The 17,075-nt window shown below is 43.2% G+C and overlaps 1 protein-coding gene across 4 annotated transcripts in view; it reads right to left on the reverse strand.

Annotated features, from left to right (window-relative positions):
• SORCS3 (sortilin related VPS10 domain containing receptor 3) overlaps positions 1 to 17,075 on the reverse strand; it is a 561,511-nt gene that overhangs the window by 108,637 nt on the left and 435,799 nt on the right. For all 4 annotated transcript variants that reach the window (XM_073240462.1, XM_073240460.1, XM_073240459.1 and 1 more), the window contains exon 8: positions 3,576 to 3,665. In XM_073240462.1, the coding sequence (XP_073096563.1) occupies positions 3,576 to 3,665 (90 nt within the window). The remainder of the gene's footprint in view (positions 1 to 3,575; positions 3,666 to 17,075) is intronic.

The following is a 17,075-nucleotide window of genomic DNA, read 5'->3' on the forward strand; positions in this document are numbered from 1 at the left end:
GTGATACAGTCAAGAAGGAAAGATCAGTATTTTGTGAAATGATGTACCCTTTCCCCTAAAAAAAAAAATTAAGGAAAATTTCCCAAAGTAAATTAAGGAAAAGGTTAATATCATCATCATTATCATTATAATAAATTTTCTAAAACATATTTCCCTCTCCTCTCTTTTATTATGCAAAATGAGATTAATCATATTCTACTGCTAAATAAAAAGAAACCCAGACTTAGGTAAGGAGAGACGTTATTTGAAAAGACTACTGCAATAGAGAGGACACTCTGGCCATAAGATCTGCAAGCACCCCAGAGTGAAGGCAGAAGAGAATTACTTTTATAGGGGGAAGTAAAAGAAGTCTAGAAAGAACTGGGGTTGGGGAGTGGAATGAGCAGATGGCATGATGGAGCAATTAAACAGGAAATTGGTTTCCTCAGAGTCAGGTGATTCTCAGAAGGGCTATTAAGAGGGGTTGTTCTGAGTTCCAATGCTTGCCCAAGCTCCCAGTGCTCAGATATGCTCAAGAATGGGTCAAAGTTCAGGGGCTTGGTGGCGAAGATAAGCCAGACTAAGTTTGGTCCAGTCAAATTAGCAGGCATTGGGTCCATATGGGTCTGTGGGACAAACAGTTTAGTTAATCATTTCTGAGAGAGATAAATAATGGGAGTCTGGTGTTGTCAAAGGTAAACATGGGAGATACCTGAGACTATCAAGGCACACGCGGAAGGGTGGTTCTTTGCAGTGAGCTACTTCCAGGAACAAAAAGTGTGGTACATTTCTTAAGTGTTGATGTTTTCTATGATCACAGGGCTCAGGCAAAGTTCAAACGTCCCTACCAAACTGAGCCCCAGACAGAAACAAACACAACAGACATTTTTTCCCTTATAGAAATGACTTAGTCAGTTAAGAACACATTCAGAATCTAAGAGACCAAAGAGGGTTTATGAGACTCACGGTGGTAAAGAGAGAGCCTGAGGCAGCGCTGGGTCCAAGGTCAGGCTGGAAAGTGACCCCACCAGAAGCACTTATCTTCACACACCAGGCAGGTTTCCCCCTGGATCACAGTCATTGCTCAGGCTTGTCTTGCACTTTACACTTTACCAACAATGAAGCATTCATTAAATTCTCAGAGCTTTGTCAAATAGTATTATGATGCCTATTTCACAGCTAAGATGACCAGGGCTCATGGATAAGAAACTGGCAGAGCTGGAAAGCTCAGGGTTTCTGCTCATGAGCTCCACTGCCTTTCCTCCCGGCTTCCAGGCTCCCTGTCACCTGCCTCTCTGACCTCTGCTGGTGCGAGCCTTCCATGCCTGCTGCACTGAGAGTGCCAGGGGCTGGGTTATGAAGGACTCAACACAAGGCTCTTGCTCGTAGTAATTCCACTCATTATTAATAGTGTTCATTTCATTCTCTGCAAAACACTACAAGCCAGGGAGTGCCCCAGAGAGTATATTCTGAACAGACAGGCTGGGAGTAGAGGTGTGAGGGTAATGATGACAGGGAGCTTTTCCAGGTCTTCGTCCTTAAGCAAGATGCCCAGCAGCTGCCACAGACCACATGGAACAACACCAACTTGCTTAAAACCCATTTCCATTTTTAAACAATGGACAGAACCAATCTCCCTCCACCAGCTCTGTCCTCACCTCCACAGCCCAGGCTACGAAAATCTGGGCCAATGCCGGCTAATAACGGGAATCGATAACCATCCAGCTATTTTCACAGCAGCCCTCAGATTAATGAGAAGCTGCTCTGGATGAAGTTCTATAAAAGGGGTTGCGTGGACGGCACTCCACCACAATAAATTGCCATAGGGTTGCTAATCATTAATGCAGTGTTCTAGGGTTGTGATCAATTCCAGGCTTCATTTGTCCCCACCTGCAGCCTGGAAAGTGAAATATTTGTTTTCCTGAGAAGGTTAAAAATACACAAAAGATGCACACCTACAGAGAAAAACTAGCCCTACCTTGGAGATATGGTTTGGAAAGTTCCCCAAACCTTCTCCTGCGCTAATACATGGGAAGTATCATGTCACTGCAAGGGACTGTTCTCCTTAGAAAAGCATGATTATGAACTTCCCATTCCTTATCTTCTCCAAGTAGGGCTACCTCCTTCTTGCTTGGATTTCGAATATCTGATGGGTGTATCTTGCAACCACAAACTGTACAACGGTCCTATAAGAGCCAGTCACAGAGAGGGTAGAGAAAATGAGAAGTTGATTCCCATGGCCTGAGGCTACTTAATAGGTCCCTGCCACCTCATCAGCCTCTCTATGTCTTCTTCTGGAATCAGACTCTGAGATGGTTTTTAGTTTGTTGAAGGAACCACACCATCTTAAAACAGGGTCTGTACATGTATTTCCTATCAGCTTCTCCAACCCTTGTTTGCAGGGTTAATTCCTTAACCCTCTTGTATCAGTTTAAACATTACTTTCTTTCTTAAGGAAGCTTGCCCTGGCTACCCATATTTGGTTAGCTCCACCTATAACACCCCAATGGCTCTTGAACTTCCGTACCTACAACACTGCCTATGCCTTATAATTGCTTGTTTATTGTTTCTCTCCTCTGTCAGAATACAAGCTCCATGAAGGCAGGGACCATGTGAGTCTTATTTACTACCCTATCCATACAGCTTAAGTTCAGGGCCTGGTTCAGAGTAAAACCTTAAATGCAAGAAAGAAAAGTTCAATGGATGAATAAAAGAAGGAACAACTGAATGAATGGATACATACATGCACACGTTCATAAATAAATGAATAAAAAAACAGGAAGCAATTACCCACCTTCTATCCCATAATCCCTCCTATCTCTGCATTCATTTAGCCTTTCATAATGTTTCCTGGCATGAGCTCAGAGACCCAAATCTTTGTAATAGTCCAAACCTGATATATGTCCAACCTGAACTTTGCTTCTTTGCAACCTCATTAGGTGAGGGAGTATATCCTGTCCATGTTCACACCGAGGTTCTAAGAGCCTCCTCTCCCAGAAGCCATTGTGAACAAGGGATGGGGTCCACAGAAGTAAGTTCAACAATTTTCCAACAAAGGAGTTAAAATGCCCTCATTTGATATTAACATTATAGTAAATTATGCTTTTTTAATTTCTCATAGTGGCAGAAGGGAACAGAAGCATAGTCAATGCATTTATATTCAGCTTAAAATGCAAAGAGGAGCGAGAAGACCATGAGGCTTCCCTGAGAGTTTATGCGCACGGACATAGTGTCTGTGCTCCTGGCTGGGCCGTCCTGAGCCTGTCCCCCTCTCTGGCAGTAAGACCCTTGTGAGAAGAAAAGACCTCAGAAGAGAATCCAGGGCTGCTGCTCATTTCACTACTGCCCCTGCAAAATGACCCAAGGTTACGCCAGGTGTTTCAGTCAAAGGAAATCGGAGCTCATGCTTGTGTACCCTGCTGAGAGGGGGACACAGAACCCAGATGCAGCGACAGCAGCTGCGGCCATACTCTGCAGTGGTAAGTCAGCCTGCCCCAGCCGTCGTCTCCCAGGCAAGGGTCAAACCTCTCCACAGCCCAGCAAGGCAGCCTCTCCCTGCTGCTCTGTCCCGCGGCCCAGGCCTGCAGGGGGCGTACCTTCGGCAGCGAGTACTTGGGCAGCTTTATCTGAGTGAAGGCCTCTCTTCGATAGGACACGTAGTAGCTGGCTCTGCCCCCAGTTGTTACCTGGATCATGGAGGAAACACAGAGAAGTCAGACAGGGCCATGGGACATGGCCAAGAGGGAAAGTATTAGCCTTTCTATCAACAGCCACAACAGATTTGTGACAACCTTTTAGAGAATATCCCTTGCTGGCTTTGAGCTTCCAATCCCACAGCACCCCGAGTTGCTCCATGTCACGGCACTTAGACCATCAATGGGTGGCTACAGCAGTCTTTCCCATAGTTGGCACTTTCTAGGATAGCAGAGACTCTATTTTGCATACATACACAACTTGTAAAAAATTTCAACTGAAAACAAAGGAATTATGGATCTGGGCTACACCCATGATCTACTTATTCTTTTTAAAAAAGAAACAGTTTATAATCCATTGTAACCATGACATGATTGTCAGAGAAATTTCTTTTCCTGGACCTTAATAATTATTATTGCTCAAAAGCTCTAGTTACTCTGAAATTAATTTCACTTCTGATCTGAGCATTTTTTGCCCTTCATATTTACAAATGCAGGTATTTATTCTTTCCATGTGCAAGTTACTTAAAGGAATCAAAGTTCACAGAGAGAACTCTGGATCTGAAAGTCAGAAATCCTGGGTCTGAGTCTCAGCTCTGCTGATGCACAGCTGGGGGAATGAAGTCTGTGACCTCACGTGGGAAAAGATGGATTCTTGGAGGAAACTGGAAACCACTCCAAGAAATGGTCCTCTGGCCTGGGCTTGCTGGAAAGTCCTGCCAACGTGGCACAGCTCTGCAGATGGCTGCTCTCAGCCCAATTATCCTAACTCAGGGGAAATTAATATGCACAAGAGAAGATAACATAGCCTGTTCAGAGAAAATAGCAGGACAACAATAGCAACCAGTGTGCTGTACTGAGGAGGCAATTACTGTAGGCACATGCTCCTTTCTCAGAGGCCCAAGCACTTCTGGAGACTGGCCAGTACTCCCACTCTGGTCTGAACCTGGCATCCATCCACAGGGGCTGCTGGGAGCAGGAGGGGTGTGACATCTCTATTGAAAGCCACCCATGGCTCCTCACTCGGAGAGATGGCATCTCCCATGGCTCCCTCTTGCTCTGCACAGATTGGCAGCACACCAAGCAGGCACCACAAGCTGCCAGGTAGCAGGCACCACAAGCTGCCAGGTAGAGCAGATGTTCAAGTCAGCATGAGGGCAGAACCTTGGGAAAAACTTGGTGCAAAGACTTAGGCTATGAACCAAGAAGAGAGACTGGTGTTCTCCCTGATGTTCAGCACTATCCATATATCTCTGTTTTCTAATTAGAATCATTCTTGTCTTAAACTCCAGGACTTTTTTTTTTTGATACGGCATCTGCTCTGAATCTGTGTTGTTCCACACTGGCTGAGAGGTGGGGTATTAACATAAGACCAGTGAATTGCTGAGAGGTCTTTTTCTTCCCTTTTTTAAAAATAAATCTCACATAGAATCAAATCAAAATACAATTCTTGGCACGAAACACACAGTCACCGTTGGTCCTTGCATGATCTTATTTTAATTTGTTTATTTAATTTGGTCTCATTTTTAAATATAAAATCAATACATGTAAGTGCAGCTGCCAAACCAAGAACCAAATTGGTACTTTCTAAACTTGTATGTCCATCAAAAGTGCCTGGGAAGCTTGTTAAAATGCACACTGCTGGGCCTCCCCAATAGCCTCGGTTTAATCAGTCTGGAGTGGGGTCCAAGACTTGTCTCTCCTAATGAGGTTCCAGACAATGCTGATGCTACTGGTCTAGAGACCAGACCTTGGGGATCAGCACAAGAACTTCAATGACAATTGACATACACCCCAGTACAATTGTGCTCTGCCCCTGCCCTGAGCCTCACCTCCCTCCCAGATGTAGCTACTTTCCAGAATTTTGTGATTACAATGATAATGTTTTTAATTGAGATGAAATTCATGTAACATAATATGAACCATTTTAAAGTGAACAACTGAGTGGCATTGAGCACATTCAGAATGTTGCATAAATACCACCTCTATCTAGGTTCTAAAACATTTTCTTCACTCCCAAAGGAAACCCTAAACCCAGCGATAAAGTTTTTAATCTCTGAAACACCTCTGACCTTGGGGAAATAAGACCAACATCAGAAATGACTAGTCCTATCACTGAATGTTGGCCAGAGCTCAGCGATTAAAAGAAAATTCTTCCAAGAGGACACAACCACCTCCATAGATGAGAGTACCAGCAGGCCTCTTATTGGTACCACAGGGCAAGGCTGGGTCCCATAGGGTTTCCAGTCACCAAGGCCAAAGGTGAAGAACTTGGTCCCCTCGATAGGGTGATAGGCCCCATGGACCTGGTACCAGCCCAGCCATGCCTGTTACAGCCCTGGGCGAGCACAGACTCCTGCACATGCCACCTGGGAGAGCTTGTGCTTGGGTAAGTAGTGAAGATGGAAACTACCCTTCAGATACACCATAGAACAATCCAGAACATGAAGGGCCTTCATGAAGCCCCAGGAGCCCAGAGGTTCTCCCAGCACCTCTGACATCATAGTATCCTCCTCTGTACTAAGCTGGCTCCTGCAGCTCTGCCTTAGTCCTGTTCCTCTCCTAACCTGCCAAAAGCCAGCTGATGCTCTAAACCTCAGTGAAAGACCTGTAAGTTCATGGAAGGGTTTGGGACGCCACCCATGCATTATCATTTCCCCCTCCTCTCAGTTCCTGACCTCTGCTCTTTCCATTTCTGTGGCACGTTCAACATTTACTCCTGTGGTGCTTATATTCCTGTAATTATCCCTCCATGCCTTATTATTGGGTTGCAGCCTCCTGGATTCCTAGGCATGGCTGGTCTCACAGCAAGTGATTAGTGAGTACATAAAAATAACAACTAACCTGTCAGGTAATTGAGGGTGAGAGGTGTGAACTAACCTGCCCCACAGTGCACAGCCTCTCACTGTTACAGCCGGCATGTGACTCCAGCCCATGTGAAGCTCTTAACGAGGAACAAGCACATCCCCAAAATGTAAAGCACAGAGCTGGGGTCCATACTTATGGACTAGTTGAATAATGAATCATAGAGATTAATCTGATTGACCAGAGAAACTTGGGGTTTGGTTTCCTCCATTGTTTAGTGACTAAAGCATGGATGTAGAGAAGACTTCTGCATTCTGGTCCAGCCCCCGGATGGTGACAGGAGCTCATGTCCCAGCAGAAGCTCCAAGAGCTCCCCCCATTCAGAGCAGAGCCTCAGGGTTGGGTAACCCCAGACTGATGCATTTGCTGCCTCTCAACTATTATTTGTGTGGCTCTCTGGCAACCACGCAAGGAAGGAATAAAGTTTAGCGGCTGTTAATCTATTTTGATGAACTTTTCTCTTCCTTACAAGCAAATTTGCTGGCATTGTAAATTCCAGAGATTATTACCACTTTCCCTTTCAGTGACACCTTTTATTTTACATATGATGAATGTCATCCAATTATTTGCTCTGGGCCCATCCGTCATGCTAAACACTGAATTAGCTGGGTCTTTTCCTCACTAACGACTGGCTCATTAATCTGATTTTCTGGATTTCCATTTTACAGGTTTAATTGGGCTCCTGGCCAGTGAAAATGATTCCTTTGGACAAATGCATTGGCCATTAAACACATCTGTCTCTTCTGACTTGTTCCCAGTCTTGCCGTAACCAAGTTGAACCTGACATATCTTTTATTTTTTCATGTCCCCTTGCTTCTGGATGATAGCTTGTCCTGGAGAAGAGAGAGAAATCTGCCAAAAATGGAACCAGAAGACCCTGAGTCATGCTGAGCCTGTTTCTTTCACAGATAGAAGAAACATGTAATGTCTCCAGAATTCATAAAGCGGGCACAGGCAAGCTGAGCAACAAAAAACTAACTTTTTCAACTACCATGTGTTGAGTGTTTTGCATTCATAATATTATTTAATATCCACAGTAATATTATACTACTACTATTGTCCATAACATTATTAGTACCCTAAAGGCGCAACTATTAATAACACAGCATTTTTACGTATTTATTATATGCCAAGCACTATTCCTCTGTACATACTGGACGTGGTATTTTACATTCAGGTGAGAAACGAGCTCAGGGAAGTTACATAATAAACTCAAAAAGACACACAGCAAATAAATGATTGAGCTGGAATTTGAAACCAAGTTTATTTGACTGCAAAGCTTAGGCCAGTTCCTCAGGCCATCAGGTTTCCAAACCTCTGTGTGAGGAATGGATTCCATGTCACTCAACTTCCAATTTCCTAGATAAGATGCCCACCAACAAGGCAGATCTTTCTATGTGAGGATTCATATCAATCTCGCAGCCCTGAGAAATCAATGCTCTATTGTTGCACAGGAGTGAATGGTGCTGTTATTGGAATTTGTGAATAAGAGGGAACATAATGGAAATAAATTTGGCTTACACAAAGAGCTATTGCCTTCACAGCAAATGACATTTAGAAGCTCTTCCAGCTAGAAGACCTTGCTGGGCCCAATATAATGTGAATAGTCTGTCTACAAGAGAAATGAGCACCTCTGTAGGTATATGTTAGTTACTTCTCACGCAGCCTCAGAAATTTTCCTTCCTTAAAGAAAGGGAAGGGAACAGCCAAGTTGTTAGGATGCACAATTAACTTTTCCAATTTTTTTGCTCATTAATTCTATTCAGATTATTTAAAATAAATCTTGACATTGTTAGGTCTTCTCTTCCTCTCCACCTACATAATTCCTTCAAAGATCCTGTTTCTTTCAAGAACAAAGAAACAGGCTTCTGATGGCTGGGCTACAAGAGTCAATGAATAGCCACAGCTCTCATCAGGAAGTTGCTGTGAGTGTCCAAATGACCCTGGGGGCTCCTGCACGGCCAGTTATGTTCCCCTGCCATCTTGAGCTCATTTTCCAAAAGTGCTTTGCTAAGACAGCACACAATGTGTCTGAATCAAAGCTGTGGTACTGAATTTGGAACAACATGATACCCTATCGGCAAGCCATCTCTTCTGCTAGACTGTTTGATGTTGAATTTAATGTTTGTCAAACTGGTGTTTGTTCCTTTTATGTCCTGGAGGCTGTGTGATATTAATGGAATATGCAGTTTTATCTGCTTGTTTCTAGGAAAAGTGGGTCTATTACCTAACACACATACATTGTACTGAAGCTGAGCCTCCTTTGAAACAGATTTGCCCATAAAATCTTTTACTGGGGCCCTAACATAATAAAATCTTTTACTGGGGCCCTAACATAATAGCCCCGAAACAGCATCACCAAGAAAGACTTGGGATAAGATAGGTGACACTGAAGCCAATATTGCTATCTGTGTGCATGTTTGTTTGTGTGTGTGTGTGTGTGTGTGTGTGTGTGTGTGTGTGTGTGTAGGAGAGGTGTTGTAGGAAAGAAGTATCTCGAGGTTGTCAGCATATTCTAAAAAATATTGACAAAGCAACTGCCACCTACAGCAGCTCTGCCAAGTCGCTTCTTGGAGCCTTTGCTACCCATTGGTGTAAGGCACAGGAAAGGTGCCAAGCTAGAAATGCATGGGACAAAGGAAGACCTTGCATGTAGACCATATACAACACTCCAATAAGAATCAGAATGCCTGACTCTCTGAGTCTGTTTTATCAAATGCAATAAAGGACCAGGACTCAATAAGTTTCCAATTACATATTTTCAAAGAGGACTCTTCCTCTGATTTTTAAGCTTTATAGCCCATTGCTTGGGTCCCCAGAACTGTGTTTGAATTCTGCTTCTGCTATTTGCTTATCTGGTACCCCTGGATGGGTAATTAATGTAACCTTCCTAATATCTTCTTTCAGAAAATGGATATTACTACCTATTAACATGTTGTCATGAGGATTAGACATATACACATGTAATGAGCTTCAGGCCTGAACCTGGTACATAGTTAGTGTTCAGTGCACATTACCTGCCCTGCTGAGCTAGAAGCACAGAGGCCTGGCCTGTCGACATGTTGGAGGCCTTAAGGGGACTGACCATGGTGGCAGTTTATATATGCAAACTGGAGTGGCCACGAGCTACTGGATCAGAACTGATCAGGGATAGAAGACTGAAATCCTTTTTGTTGCTCTCAGCAAGGATGGCTTTGTGGGGAACACCATCCACGGAGACCACAAAGCCAGTATCTGTGCCAGATTTAACCTTTCTGCAGCTTTGTGTTCTGGTTTTTACCACTTGGAGGGAAGGAAAGAAGCTCCAGGGATGCCCACGTGACCCCTCAAGTGCAAGTCCTTTCTCTCTCCTCTTCTAGTTTTCTTTGGGGGGCTGGGGGTGGGGAACGGGGTGCAAAGGCAAAGGTGGTAAGTACAGAAATACAAAGGAATAGATATGGGCTTAAATGATCAGCCAGGAGGATGACATTTGAGAGCACCTGGATACTATCCATTAATATAAAAATAGCTAAAATGCTAAAACCTAGACAGTCTACTTTGAGTGTTCTAGATCATGATTCCATCAAAAAGAAAGAAAGTCCACCTATGGAAACCCTAAAGAGAAACATTTACATCTCCCCACTTCTTCTTTCCAAAATGACCCTATTCCTATGGACCATTTGTTTAATATGGTTTTGTATAAGTTGGGACTGAGAGGGGGTTAGAGAAGATATTATAAGGAGTCTCACTTACATAGTCTTCCTACACTTACATAAATTTTTCTCTTACAGCCTATATCCTTTATACAAGTGGACACTATGATGAGGTCTATTAATTGATATCTTCCCAACCCAGGCACTAGCCTTTGCCTTTTCTCTAGTATTCCAGAATTTGAGAAAATAAAAACAAAATATTGGGAAAAGAGAGGAGGTAAGAAGGGTGTAAAGTCCTGGTATCTGTAATGTCTGTGGTTCTAGTTTCAGCTCAACCATTCTACAGATATGCAATTTTAGGCATGGTAACTAATCTCTTGGATTTTCAGGGTTATTTTTCTATTAAAAAGGTGGAACAAATAATAATTATCTTACAGAGAAGTAAATGAGATAAGATGCTCCTAATAAAATGTTTTCATATAACTGTAAAGTGTTCTATAAATATGATTAGGATGTTATGATTGACCTGTGGTATGTACCCAGGAACCCAAGGATTTTAGAAGTATTTTCACTGACAAATTGCTATAGAATGAATGTTTGTATTTCCCAAATTCGTATGTTGAAACCTAATCCCCAATGTGATGGCACCTGGAGGTGGAGCCACTGGGAGGTGATGGGGGTGGAGCCTTCATGAATGGGATTAGTGTCCTTATAAAGAGACCCCAGAAAGCCCCCTTACCCTTCCTACCTATGTGTCTATGAGCCAGGAAGTGGGCTCTCCACAGACAACAAATCTCCCAGCACCTTGATCTTAGACTTCTGAGCCTCTACAACTTTTAGAAATAAATATCTGTTGTTTATAAGCCACCCAGTGTGTGGTATTCTGTTACATGGTCTATCTGCTGCAGCATTCGAGCCAGATGGAGACAGAAACCAAGCTGATGTTCCAGGTAGGCCTCATCTATAGATTGTGTAGGGCATTGAAATTTGCCAGTGAGACTATAGCTATCCACAGACTGATGGACAACAAGGAACGTAAGAAGAGAAGCAGGACATGGATGGGCAGAGAAACAGATCAGAAGCGTATTTAGCCATATGAGATGAATGGCAGGTATATATAGCTGCTTAGAGAATGATTGATTTCATTGATAAGTTCAAGATATATCAAATATCCTAAAAGGGTAAGGCAAACAAAATCATTAATTTTCTGGAGAAGCAGGGATACTTCTCTGAGACATGGGATTTCCAGACAGCTTTGGAAATACACGCAGGTTGCTAGATATGACAGCAAAACTTAGCCAACAGGGGATTTGCATGCCTCATGAGTGTATTTTTAGGACAGCAGTGAATGGATTTAAACCATCTGTCTAGCTGTTTCTCAGAAAACCCGGCTACCTCCCCAAGAGAGCCATGAATATTTGTGAAATATTCACTTCTTGGAGCTTCCGCATTGCACTCTTCTTCCCGCCATCAGCGGAAGCAGGAGTTCTGGAGAGCTGAGCTCTGTGCTCACCCCTTCATGCGCCCCGTCTGCTCTCATGCACAAAGACCATATGGAGGAGATACTATGCAGTCCCACTTTACTGATAAGTTAACTCACATGCATAAGTTCCACAGCTCCAAAGAAACAGAGCGTGGATCGGAACTTGGGTCTCTAAATTATGACCATGTCCACTATCCTGTGCAACTCCTAACAAGCCTAAAATGTCCACTGCAGAGGCTTTCCACAGAATGGCTAATGTAGGACTAGCTACCTGGAGGGATTCAGGCTGACCCAGATCACTGGAAGGCTCCAGCAACAATGAATTTCACAGTGGCTCACATCAAACCACCTCCTTAATAAAGCCTCCCCCTCCCTAATTTCCCAGTTGGAATTCATCTTTTCTTTCTCTGATTCCCAGGGCACTTTGTTGATGGGTCTTGTGTTGCACTTATCAGCTGCTGCCCTGAATAACTAGAAAATGGATACATCTCAGTCCTCTCGTGGTGCTGTAATATCTTCGAAGGTAGACAATGTGTCATGTTCCCATTTAGTCCTCTCCAGTGGCATCCATGTCACAACAGCTAATATTTGTAGAGTACTCTACTCTCTGCCATTAGTTTCCATTATTGGACTGAATCTCATTTGGTTGGAACACAACCTCGCAAGCAAAGTTTAATTACATCCCCATTTTAGGAGGAAGGGACCTGAAGCCCAGACAAGCTACTTTAGATGACCTGTTACTGAAAAATGAAGCTCAGTGCCAACCTCAGAACTTCCGACTTGAAACTCCAGGCTCTTTTCATGTTGCCAGGCTGCTTCGGTCTGTGTCTGCTGTGTCAAGATCAGAAAAGCACAAAATGGAGATAATTGCATGGGTTTTTACAAGGGGGTCATGGTTTTACATCAAATGATAAGCCAGTAAGAGGGCATGCTTCGCTGCGGGAATGAGGGTGGCACATTACAAGATGTTCCTCCCCACCCACTGCCGAATCCACATATTAATTAAAGGCCAAGTTCTCATCATCCCTCAAACATGAATCATATTTACACATCTCATTATGGATAATGGCCCCAATTCTACGTGTGTTACAACATTTATCAATCAATTAGCAAGTACTTATTCAGCACTTCTGTGCCCAGGCTGTGTGAGGCCCCCTGGGAGTCATGCAGCTATGACCTCATGGAGCTCACCATTTCCTCCTGGTAAAAACAAGCCTAATGTAGAAGATACACAAATTACAATACCAGTGATAATGCCATGGTACCCTTGAGCAGGGTAAAGGCTAGGAGCTATAAAAAGAGAACTCTCCTCCTCAGAATCACAAGTTTAGTCAACTTATTCTCATGCTCCTAGAACTACAAGAAAATCAGTGCCAGGCACTGTGGAGTCCACGCTCATCCTATTCTGCTTTTACAAACGTCATCACTAAGACATGGAAATGGCAGAGAGACACACCACCCCAGGGCTGAGCTGGAATTCAAACTCATGTTTGCTTAGCTTCAGAGATGTAAGACCACTCTCCTGTATCACCCTCTGCAGTGGGACATGCAGACACATGTGTATACATGCACACACATCCTGTAACGTGGTATAGAAATAGGCGTTACAGTCCCACTGTCTCAGGAGAAGAGTGGGCTCTCAGCAGAAGGACATTCTGTTTGCTGAATGGGATGATGGATTTGAGGATGTCAGAGAGAAAACAGGACCTGCTGAACTATTCTATGGAACAAAGGAAGAGAAGGAGAAGAAAGGGGGAATAAGGTGGGGATAAGGGAGGATAATCTGGGAAGAAAACGACCACAAGCAAAGCTGGAGAGGTTGCAGGAAGGGAGATTCAAGAATGTGGGTCACTGGTTTTTGGTTCCAGGAGACGTGCTTTGGGGGAGCAGCAAGAAATAGTGAGCCTGTGTGGGTTTTATTAAATATTTTTGCAGTGCAGTATCTGACATAAACACATTGCTTCATTTTTGCTTGACATTTCAATAAGAGTCTACACTATACTGCTTGGTACTCTTATTAAGATGTTATTTACTTATTTATCTTGGCAGAGGTGGTTCATATCAGGAACATAGTTCTGCTTCAAAAATACCCAAGCTGCATTATCAGAAATTTTATCTTTTTGCACCTTTTGGGTTACTTACCTAGTTCTTTGTTGTGAAAATTAACAAAGAGCCCTGGAAGGCTAAGTGTTAGCAATTACTATTATATGTAAGTGATTATCCAAGAACTACAGATTATTCACTAAGAAAATAAGGCAGGGGGTAAAAATCGTGGAAGAAGGTTGAGAACAAATGGTAAACAGGAATATGCTGAGAACTATAGTGTTTCTTTACAAAAGAATTCTGTTCAATTAACTTCTCAAGGACTCACCTCAGACATTTCAGAGGAGGTAAGAAAGCCACCACTTGGAAACCTTCCCTCCCAAACACACACAGAATACCTAAGAAGCAATTACACAGCACAGTGAAATAATAAACGCAATCATATTAAGAGCACTTTGATTACTTCTCCATACTGCAATCTGAAAGCAATCGCCACCTGGGGCAGGCCGTAAAACGGCAGGCGTTTATTCTGGAAAATCGGACAGAAGGCCTTGAGTCTGGCAGGCTCTCCATTCTAATTGCGTTCGGTGGCATTACCACTGTACATTATTACAAGGTGTGCATCCCTTCCAAAAACATTTTTCAGAGAGGAAAGTGGAAGCAATTTTGCCTGGTCTCAAGACATTACAAGGCTAGAGGGATGGGGGAGAGGTAGCTAATTTCATGCTCCCATCACAAACAAGTTGGATTAGAAGAAGACAAGGAGAGAGCTGATACTAAAGAATCAAGACAATTTTAAAGCCCTAGAAGCTTTAAGGGAGGGAAAAGGCAATCAATTTCTTTTCTCGTTCTTTCTTTTTTGTTCTGCAACAGATGTTTGCTTGCAGTTCCAAATCTAATAGCAGTTGGTGTAGTAACGATGAAATAGTGGAGAAAGGGACAGTTAAAAAGGAAGGAAGAGAGGGAACTGGTTTGGCAAACAAGGAGCTCATCCCAGTGTCTCCCTTCTTCCCTGCTTCCCCACCTGGATCTGCCCACTGGGGACCTGCCAGCTATCCAGCTGCCTTGCTGGACCTCTGGTTCTCCCAAGCTTTTGCATACAGCAGCCTCCTGCCTGCAGGCATTTTTCACTAGGAACGCGGTGGTAATCAGGCCCATCCTTTAAACATCTTCATTCTATTACTTTCATAATCAGCTTCTAATGTTCTGTTCGATAGATGTGGGGCCAGCCAGACCAAGAGCTTGAACAGCTGCTCAGGCCATGGAGCTATTCTCTGTACCATTGATCACAGGGACAAAAATCAATCCTGGCTAAGGAGAAAGAAGTTAAAGATAAATGGTAGGGATTGATTTCTGTTCAGACCTTCTGACTCCCAGTTTAGGAAGTGGGAGGGAGAGTGTGTGTGGATCCACCTGTCATGAAATCACTGGGTAGGTTCTCGTCTCAAAAGCCAAAGCAAGATCTGGGGATATTTTACACACACACAATTTTCTCTTACCACAGATGAAAACCCACTTAAATGATAAGCTCCCAAGAGGATGGGAGTTTATAATACTCACTACAAAATCTCCCAAGCGGGGCCCCATGCTTTGTGGATGGTAGTAACTCCACAAATGTTTGTTGAGGGATGACTGGAATCAATGAATGAATGAAATCCCCTCCATTCTAGTATTGGCTCTTATAATCATATATTTATTGCTTTGTAGATTTATCATAGTATACAATTATTTTTCTTTATTGTCCTGCTTATGTATTCTCTCTCTTTCTCACTAGATATAAACCCTCCTATGACAGGAACTTTTACTTTTTGCTAAGTGTTGGTCTATTGCATTATCTCCATGCTGCACCTCAGCAGACGTATGAGAAAGGAAGGTAGGAAAGAATGGTTCAGCAACTCTTGAGGATTAGCTACCTCTCAAATAAATACTTTTTTAATTATGACATTGGAGAGATGGGTTGGGAAATACTTCTGAATACAGCCCCTTCTCTGTGCCTGACTAAATGGAGCATCCTGTACATTGAGCAGACTTGTGACATTTTAGCGTTAAAAGGAACTTCTGGAGTCATATAGCCCACTGCCTTCCAAACTGGATCCTATGTACTTCTAGAATTCTGCAGTAAAGCCGTTGGGGGGGTCCACAAAAGGATGAAGAGGCTGGGAATGTAGGGGAGTTGATAGCCCATTCCACTAAGTCTGTTCCAGTCATACCTGTTTTATATATTGGAATTCCTTGAACATGTTGCCTGAAAACCGGTTCTCACTGTTAAGGACAGCAAGAATAACAAAAGGTTTGAAAGTTGTTTTTTGATGCAATCTTTTCAGTTTGCAATAAGGATAGTGAGTTCTGGGGAGTAAAGATGATAGCTCAAGGTCACAGAGTGAGTAACGGTGAGACCAGACTTAAAACCAGGAATGCTGCAACCCTTACCTCCAGCTGACCACCCCATCCCATGGCAGCTGTCTCCTGCTCCAGAAGGGTCTCTTTTCCTTGGAGCACTGGATGAGCCCAAAGTTGGACTCCTCAAGCCAGTTCTCTGCTTTGAGAACCAGCCTGAGCTCTGCCACCTTCAGGAAGGCATCGCAAATCCTGTCTTACCCCTGGATCTCTCTCACTCTGGGAAAGAGCTGGGCAGTTTTTTAAGAGCTTTTGTACACTGCTTAAGGAGAGTGCCAGGCCATATATTCCTACCTGCTCATGTAGTTTGAACACAAAATGAGGACAACCTCTTGTTGGTCTTATTTACCATTATATCTCCTTCATTTAGAACAGTAACAGAAGCATATTAAGTGCTCAAAAATAAAATGGTGGTTAAATGAATGAATCAATCAGTCAACATTTCTGTTTCAGACAGAAGCCATCAAAGCTCTGGGTTCATAGTAGGTGCTCAACCAAATCAACTTGATTGATTTGCTACTGGCTCTGCCACTATTAAACTCCAAGAAAGCTTATTCTGGCTGACCATGAGGACTTTCAGAACCATACTCTAAGAAGCTGCTTGCTTCCAAAATGATTGTTTGCACCATTAGCCAGCTATATTGTTAAAAACAGAAGGACTAAATTTTTTTAAAAGCTTAAACTCTGAAATAAATAGATATAGATCCTAGTTAGAATGGTAATAGGGAGAGAACTGGACTTAATAGTCTACCTCTCAGTCAACAGCCCAACTGCCTTTATTATTAGCACTGTTATCACTACAGCATAATCATCTCTAAGAGGAGGAGGTCCCAGAAAAGGCATTCTCCTGGGAGTGGGCTTAGCAGAGAGGGTGCTGGGGACTTGCTGGGACTTGGAAGGGAAAGGACCATAGGGAGACCCACGTGGGTCATGATTCAATAACTTGTCTGCACCCTGGATTAGGACACTGGAGAAGCTGTGCCA

The sequence above is a fragment of the Manis javanica genome, chromosome 7, assembly GCF_040802235.1.
Source record: "Manis javanica isolate MJ-LG chromosome 7, MJ_LKY, whole genome shotgun sequence".
NCBI classification, from domain to species: domain Eukaryota; kingdom Metazoa; phylum Chordata; class Mammalia; order Pholidota; family Manidae; genus Manis; species Manis javanica.